The 8864-nt window shown below is 37.3% G+C and overlaps 1 protein-coding gene across 1 annotated transcript in view; it reads left to right on the forward strand.

The window, feature by feature from the left end:
* Nucleotides 1-8864, forward strand: part of TMCO3 (transmembrane and coiled-coil domains 3) — a 94825-nt gene that overhangs the window by 15137 nt on the left and 70824 nt on the right. Inside the window, exon 5 of the mRNA XM_006883810.1 lies at nucleotides 2083-2175. Within this exon, the coding sequence (XP_006883872.1) occupies nucleotides 2083-2175 (93 nt within the window). The remainder of the gene's footprint in view (nucleotides 1-2082; nucleotides 2176-8864) is intronic.

An 8864-nucleotide genomic window follows, 5' to 3' on the forward strand; every position in this document is an offset into this window, starting at 1 on the left:
TTCAGCTAAGATCCATCTAACATCAGCTGCAATATCCCTAGTACCACGACCCCTTCTAAACCCAGCCTGGACTTCTGGTAGTTCTCTGCTGATGTGCTATTCCAGTCGTTTTTGGATAATCTTCAGTAGAATCTTGCTTGCATATGAAATCAGTGAGATTGTTCTATAGTTTCAACACTCTGTTGGGTCATCTTTCTTTGGGATGGGAACAAATGTGGATTGGGATAGTGTATATAAATACTTGAGGGTCCATGAAGAAAAATGCCTATGCTATTTTATCAAATGTTCATTGAACAAATGCAAATGTTAGTATTTACAGTAAAACCTTAACTGTAAACAGTGTATAATAATAATATAAAATATAAGAATTATAAACACCATTCTCTACTGTAGCATAATGACATTATAAATAAGTAAAAAGGAAATGAGAAACAAAACAAATATAGACTGTGAAAACACTAAATATTAAAGTTTGTGACCTAAGAGCCCTCTTTTCTTTGTTGTTCGGTGCCATTGAGCTGTCTACAACTTGTGACGATTCTATGAACAACAGATCTAAACCTTTCTCTACCTTGCACCATCCTCACAATCTCTAATATACTCAAGCCAGTTGTTAGAAGCACTGTATCAATACATCTTATTGAGGGTCTTCCTCTCGTTATGTAACCCTCCACCTTTCCAAGCATGATGTCCTTTTCCAAGGACTGGCCTCCTCTGACCAAATGCCCTAAGTATGTGAGGTGGAATTTCACCCTCCTGCCTCTCAGGAACACCCTGGTTCTACTTCCTCTGAGACAAACTTGTTTGTTCTTTTGGTAGTCAATGGACTTTTAAGTACACCTCAAAGCCATCGATTTTTCCCCACAATTCTCATTTATTGTCAAACTCGGAGATACACAGCAATTAAAGATCAGAGCTTGGATCAGCTACACCTTAATCTTTAAACTGACATAATTGTTCTTTAGCTAAGTGGGTTGCAAATTGAGCTGCTAACCAAAAGATCAGTAGTTTAAATTCCCCAGCTTCTCTAGAGAAAAAAGATGAGACAATCACATGAAAGGTTGTCATGAGTTAGAAGCAATTCTTATACTCTAACTAACCTTGTTGTTGTTATAGTTATTGTTATGTGCCATCAAGTTGCCTGTGACTCACAGCGAGCTTGTGTACAACAGCCCTAAACCCTGCTCTATCCTGTGTCAATATTACTGTCTCTGACACACCTATTCCCATTACACCAGTCATCTCATTGAGGATCTTCCTCTCCTGAGCTGTCCCTTCACCATCCCTAGCATGATATTCCTCTCCAAGTACAGGTCCCACCTTGCAGCATGTTCAAAGTATGCCAGATGAAGTTTGAGAATCCTTGCCTCCAGGGAGCAGTCTGCTCTCACCTCTGCAGGACAAACCTGTTTGTTCTCATACCAGTCCACGATATAGTCACTACTGTTTTCCACCATCACAGTTCAAAGGCATCAATTGTCCTTCTATTATCCCTAGTCATTGTCCAGCTTTCTGATGCATAGCAAGTAATCGCAAAGATTATGGTCTGGATTAGGCACACTTTAGTCTCCAGACTGACATTATTACTCTTCAATACTCTGGAGAGGTCTCTGACAGCAGACTTTCCCAATGCAATTCATCTTATAATTTCCTGGTTTCTGGTACCAAGAGTGTTGATTGTGGAGCCAAGCAAACTAAAGTTGTTCACAGTTGGTAAAAAAAAAACCAAAATAAAACATCCACCATATATTAGTTAAGTATGAAACTCAAGCATTAGATTTAATTATTTGTCATTCCCACCCAATAGCTGAAAAATGAATGTGAAAATAATTCATGCATATGAAAAGAAATTAATCTACATGCTGATTTTTAGAATATAAATTATATATTTAGCTAATCACAGGAGGGGAAAAATACTACATCTGGCATGAGACCATTTTCTTGGATATATAAAAAAATTAGAATTGTTTCTTTGAATGCCTTTACAGCAGTAGTCCGATATTAGTACATGATCTTTCTGTTGTATCTACTCAGTATGTTAAGCAGAAAAGTATCTGATTTTAAATTATTCTTGTTTTTCAGTCTATTGTACAAGTGGAAACATTAGGAGAATTTGGTGTATTTTTCACTCTTTTTCTTGTTGGCTTGGAATTTTCCCCAGAAAAACTGAGAAAGGTAAGAACCTAATCAATTTGTGCTAAATGCTCCCAAACTACTAAATGTAATTATGCTTTACTTAAGCATTTGTTGATGGCATAGCTATCAAATGAAATATTTTTATAATAAAATATAGTGGTATAGTTTGATACTATCTTTTGAACAGATTTGAAAATGTCAGGTTTGAGAAGGTAGAAATTGAATAATTGGAATTACCTATTTTGTGTGATTTGTTCTATATCTGGGAAGTAATATGTACACTAGAAAAAAATGCAGGTTTTTTGTAGTAAATTCTTGTTTCTCTTCCTGTCACAAATATCTGAAGTATTAGTAGTAGCTAAGACACTATGAAGAAAACTTTGGTGAGGTGGTTCATAGGGAGCTGTGCTACTTACTCAAAGGCAGGGAGCACCTACCTCTCTGGCCCTTCAAATCCACCAGCACCTCCGAGGAAGAAAGATGAGCAATCTCCTCCTGTGCAACTTGCAATCTCAGAAACCTACTGGAGGATCAGCTATGAGTCAGTTCTCACTCCATTGCAATGAGACTATGTGAAGGATCTTTAGCGGCGCGTTGGTTAAGTTCTCTGCTGTAAATGGGAAGGACATTGAGTAGTTCAATCCTACTAGTCATTCTTCAGAAACTTCCATAAAGATGTATGTTGTTGCTATTGTTATGTCCCATCAAGTCGCTTGCTACTCATAGTGACCCTATGTGCAACAGGCCTAAGACCTGCTCTATCCTGTGCCATTTATTGTTTCTGACACAGCTACTCACATTGCACCAGACTCTGAATCAATACATCTCATCGAGGTTCTTCCTACTGTTTTTTATTAATAATTTTAATGAAAGTTTATAGAGACTGAAGATTTCCATTTATTCATTGTTGCACTTTTCTCCCTGCCCACCCTTCCCTCCCCCATTTCACTCTTTTCTTTGAAAAGTAAAAGAAAAATCCTTTCATTGTTGTACAATCTCTGTTATACAATCCCTCCCCCCAAGTCCAATCCACTATGCAGCCTTAATTCTGGACTCCTGTCATGAAAATAATACGTAATCACATATCCCTTTTTAAATAGTTTTCTCCCTCATCTGTTTCAATGCCGTATCCCATCTTTCTCAGTCTTCCCCTAACCCCAATGTCAGTACTGTTTTACAACAGTGGCACTATGCAGTGTTTGTCCTTTTGTGACTGAGATATTTCACTCAGCATAATGTCCTCCAGGGTCACCCATTTTGAATAATATTGCATGAGTTCCTTGTTTTTCAATGCAATGTAATATTCCAGTGTGTGAATATACCACAGTTTCTCTATCCATTCTTTTGTTGATGGGCACTTAGGTTGTTTTCAACTCCTTGCTATTGTGAACAAAGCTGCAATAAACATGGGTGTGCATATATCTGTTTGGGTGGCAGCTATGGTCTCTTCGGGGTATATTCCCAATAGTGGAATTGCTGGGTCAAATGGTATCTCTATTTGCAACTTTTTGAGAGAGCGCCATACTGCCTTCCACAGTGGTTGCACCATTTTACACTTCTAACAACAGTGAATAAGGGTTCCAGTTTCTCCACAACCTCATCAGCAGTTGTTGCTTGGTATTCTGTTAAATTTTTCTATTCTTACTGGGGTGAGATGATATACTTGTTTTGGTTCTTCCTCTCTTGCACTGTCCTTCCACCCTCCCAAGCATGATGCCCCTCTCCAAGGACTGATCCCTCCTTGAAACATGTCTAAAGTATGTCAGACAAAGCTTCAGAATCCTTGCCTCCAGGGAGCAGCCTGGTCTCACCCTCTTTAGATTGAACTTGTTTGTTCTCCTAACAGTCCATGATAAATTCGATACTCTTCAGCACCACAATTCAAAGGTATCAGTTCTCCTTCTATCATCCCTGGTCACTATCCAGCTTTCTGATGCATAGCAAGTAATTGCAAAGAGCATGGCCTGGATCAGACACACTGTAGTCTCCAGTACTTTGGAGAGGTCTATAACTGTGGACTTTCCCAATGCAATTCATCTTTTTATTTCCTGGCTGCTGATACTAAGAGTGTTGATTGTGGAAGAAGCAATCTAAAGCTGTTGACGTTCTCAGTCTCTTCACCATCATCATGATGCTGCCAGTCGACCCAGTAGTGAGAATCTTTATTTTCTTGATGTTGAGCTTCAATCCATATTGAAGACTGCAGTCCTGGAACTTCTGCAGCAAGAGTTTTGGGTCCTCCTCAGTTTTAGCAAGCAGCGTTGTATCATCTGCATGATGCAGATTGTTGATGAGGCTACCCGCCAATCCTGATGCAACATTTCTTCTCATAGACCCCTGCCTCCCAGATAATCTGTTCCACATATAGATTAAAAAAGTATAGAGATAGGACACATGCCTTATGTACACCTTTCCCAATTTTGAACCCTTGGAAATCCTTTGGGACAGTTCTACTCTAGCCTGTATAGTTACTATGAGTTGGAATTGACTCTGTGACTGTGTGTTTTTAATGAATAGGACTATATGTATGAATATGTACTTTTTTTTAAATTTTGGTGAATGTTTACAGAGACTTTTGATTTCCATTCATTCATTTTTGCAAACTTTCCTCCCTGCCCATCCCTCCCCTCCAGTTCACTTTTCTCTTGGTAAAGTAAAAAAAAAAAAAAGAAAGGAAAATAAAAAAGATTCTTTCATTGTTATACACCCCCTCCCCCCCCCCAGTCCACTCCACTATGCAACTTTAATTCTGGACTCATGACAATAATATCTAATCATATATTCCTCCTAAACAGTTCTCTCCCTCACCTGTTTCAATGCAATATAAATTATTTATGAATATGTACTTTAAAATAAAGGAAATTATAGCAGTTGTCTAAATTAATTTACTTTTGGAATTACTACTTTGAATGCTAAGATTTTGGAAATAAAATTATTTTGGAAATTATTCAGTTAAAACTACCTTTTGAAAAACAAATGTCATAAAATGAAAATAACTGATTAAAAACTGACAGAAAAAAGAAAAAACCAAACCATTACTATAACTAAAAAATAAAATTAGGTGTCACTTTATCTGTCAGTATTAACTGGTATACCGATTTTAGAGAACATTTTAACCTTTTCATTTAAAAAGCTTACAATCCTATATGCCGTGTTCTAAATAGTTTGGTTTCTGGGTCTGGTGGGAGAAAAATAAAATGTTTAGGCACACTAACTCATAAAAGGTTTACAGTGCTCTGTTGTAGCATTTTAAAACAATGTTAAAAACAATCTGAATAATCGGAACAATCAATGATGTATACTACTTACATGATTGTACTTTCAGTGGAGCCAATTAAAAATACTAGGAAATCATAGACACTAATAATGATCAATGGAAAGATAGGCAGTATACAATAAGTAGATGACTAGATGCTGTGGGTACTATAACTGATACTAGAAAACAATGATGTATAAATGATTTCATGAAAAATTATATGCTTTATAAGTTTTCACTCAGATCAGAATAAAAATGTTTTAAAAAGAAAACATTGTATAGATAAAAAAAGGGAAATATATTAGGAAATATATTGCAAGAAATGAAGTCTTTGCTATAATGCTAATCTTAAAAATGTGAACATGGAACATGACCACCACAGTCCAAAAGAAGAACAAGAGTGTGGAAGGAAACCACTGGAAAGAAATGTGCCAAATAACTGTGACTGACTTGTTTTTTTTTCTGTTCTCAGTTTTGTAAATAAACAATATATGCTTTATTATAATAAAGAAAATATACTTTCCTTTTAAAGTTTGTTTTTTCCAAGGAATTAACCAAAATTCTGATTTCACCAAATTGTTTTTTCCTTTACATCCTCTTTTTCCATTTATCTCCTTCATTTATCCTGTTACTCTTAGGACCTTTTGATTTCTTTTTCTGTTAACAAAAACTTCTGTTGATTGCTCTTCATTCTCTTTAAAAATTCTCATGATGGATGAAGATTTAAAAATCCATGTAAAACATTCTTAATTACGTTTGAGTTTTCTCTGGTTTTTAAAAAATGCTACATGATAACATCCAAATACCAATTTCTGAATTCAAACTTAGAAATAAATCGATCACTTTTTTTTGGATGTAATATAGTGTGTTTTATAGATGAGGATGGGAGAAAATAGAGTTGGATAATGTGACTCTTTAAGGTCATGCTCTTTACCATGATGCCACATAACAACAACCACCACCACCAGTGGTATTGAAGGAAGAAGTTCAAACTGGATTGAAGACATTGGCACAATATAAGGCCCCAGGAATGAATGGAATGAATACCAATTGAGTTATTTCAGGAAACAGATACAGCTCTGGCTATATGCTCACTAGCCTATGCCAAGAAATTTGGAAGACAACCAGCTAGAAGATCTGTATTTTTGCCCATTCTCAAAAAAAAAGTGATCCAACAAAATGTGTAAGTTATTGAACAGTATTGTTAATATATACAAGTGAAATTGTGCTTAAGATTATTTTAGAATGACTAGTACATCAATAGGGAACTGCGAGGAATTCAAGCTGAATTCAGAAGAGGCTGTAGTATGAGAGATTACTGATGTCAGATGTATCTTGACTGAAGCCAGAGAATACCAGAAAGATGTTTCCTTCTGTTTTCTTAGTTATACAAAGACATTTGACTTTGTGAATGATAACAAATTATGGCTAACATTGGGAAAAATGGAATCCCAGAACACTTGATTATGCTCATGTGAAACCTAACACAGACCAAGAAGCAACTGTCCAAACAGAACAAGAAAAAAACTGCTGGTTTGAAATCAGGAGAAGTGTGATTCAGGCCCATGTCTTTTTTCCATACCTATTTCACTTGTATTCTGAGCAAAATATTTGAGAAGCTGAACTATATCAAGAAAAATGTGGCATGTATTTGGAAAATGGCTCATTGTGGTGTCAGAACCCTTGAAAATAGGCTTTTCTATCCATTATTTTAGCCCCCTATTTGGGGGCATGGTTGCTAGCTACCTTAACTATAGACACATGCTCTTGCAAATCATCAACAGCTGTGAGACCAATATAAGAGTGAGTGCTTTCCACTCTGTGGAGACTGAAGGCACTGTGAGAGACGGTTGTGGAGAGAGGATTAGAAGACTATGACAATACTGTGAAGAGACTGGCAGGCTGTAACTAGAGGAACCCTGGAGATAGAGCCACAGTTAAAGGTTTTGCTTGCTGGGTGATTGAAAGAAAAAGTTGACTTGTAACTTCTCTGAGATAAAGTTTGCTGAATAATTGAAGAAATCAAAGGTTTATTTGTGCTGCTGAACTGAATCTAGACTTTGACTTTTTGACTGAGAAGCTGTCTGAACTAAAGGAAGAATAGTGTCTTTCATTTAATTTGACTTGGTTCTGTTGGATAAATCTGGATTTGTATTGTGTGATAGTCTCTGCTCCCCCCTATCTTGCCCCACTCCTAAATCTTTTTCCCTAATAAATTCAACAACTATGAATAAAGTCTGTAAATTAAGTTGCAACAAGCATTGGACCCAGTGATTTGTAAAAATAGATGCTGGAGCATCTAGGGTGGCATGTCTGGCCATGTGGGGGTTTTTTGGTACAACTTGACGGCACTCAACAAAACCACCAACAACACAGACAGAGCTCTGTGGGCCTGGTGAATAGAAAGTTATGCTACCAAGTCAAAGGTGAGTAATTTTAATATGCGGCCCTCAGGCCTGGTTTTAATTGTTTTTAGTCAAACATTCTTCTAAGTGGTATAGCACTGATCTGTGCTGTACAGAGGTAACTCGTGGTTGCTGTGATGCTGAACACTGTGACACTGATGCATCCAATGCAATAATAGTTACCCATGGTGGACAGTGTTTGGTGGAGCTCTCCGATTAAAACAAGCAAGTAGGAGTGGCATCCACTTGGGAAACAGCTTGCCTCCAGGAACTCTATGAACTTGGAGAAATGATGAAAGTTGTACAAGTGTTCATGTCTTTCATTCATAGGGTCACTATGAGTCATCTATGACCCAACAGCATTTAACAACAACAACAACAACTATAGATATTATTGATGGGGACAGTTCCCTTTTATGAAGCAGGCAGAAGTCAGACTCAGCCACTCTAATGTTGTTGCATCTATTCCTTTGACATTCATCAACAACCTACATTATACAGATGACACCTCTCTATATATAAAGAATTGAATCATTTACTACAGAAAAGCAAAAAATGCAACCTTCAATACAGATTACATCTCAACGTCGAGGAAAAACCCCTTACCACTAGGCCAGTAGATGACATCATGGTAGATGAAGAAATGACTGAAGTTGTCAACAATTTCATTTTACTTGGATCTACACCCATGGTGGAAGATCTGTCAACAATCTGCATTATGCAGATGACACAACCCTGCTCGCTGAAACTGAGGAGGACCTCGTGCACTTACTGCAGAGGGTCAAGGACTGCAGCCTTCAATATGGATGTCAGAGCTCAATGTCAAAGAGACAAAGATTCTCACCACTGGAACAAACAGTAGCATCAGGATTGATGGCAAAGAGATTGAGATTGTTCACAGCTTCAGTTTGCTCAGCTCCACGGTCAACACTCTTGGCACCAGCAGCCAGGAAATAATAAAACGTATTGCAATGGGAAAGTCTGTGGTTAGGGACCTCTCTAAAGTACTCAAGAGCAACAGTGTCTCTCTGGAGACTAAGGTGCGCCTGATACAGGCCATGGTCTTT

Source organism: Elephantulus edwardii, unplaced genomic scaffold, assembly GCF_000299155.1.
Source record: "Elephantulus edwardii isolate Elephantulus edwardi_28Jun2011 unplaced genomic scaffold, EleEdw1.0 scaffold00030, whole genome shotgun sequence".
Lineage (NCBI taxonomy): Eukaryota > Metazoa > Chordata > Mammalia > Macroscelidea > Macroscelididae > Elephantulus > Elephantulus edwardii.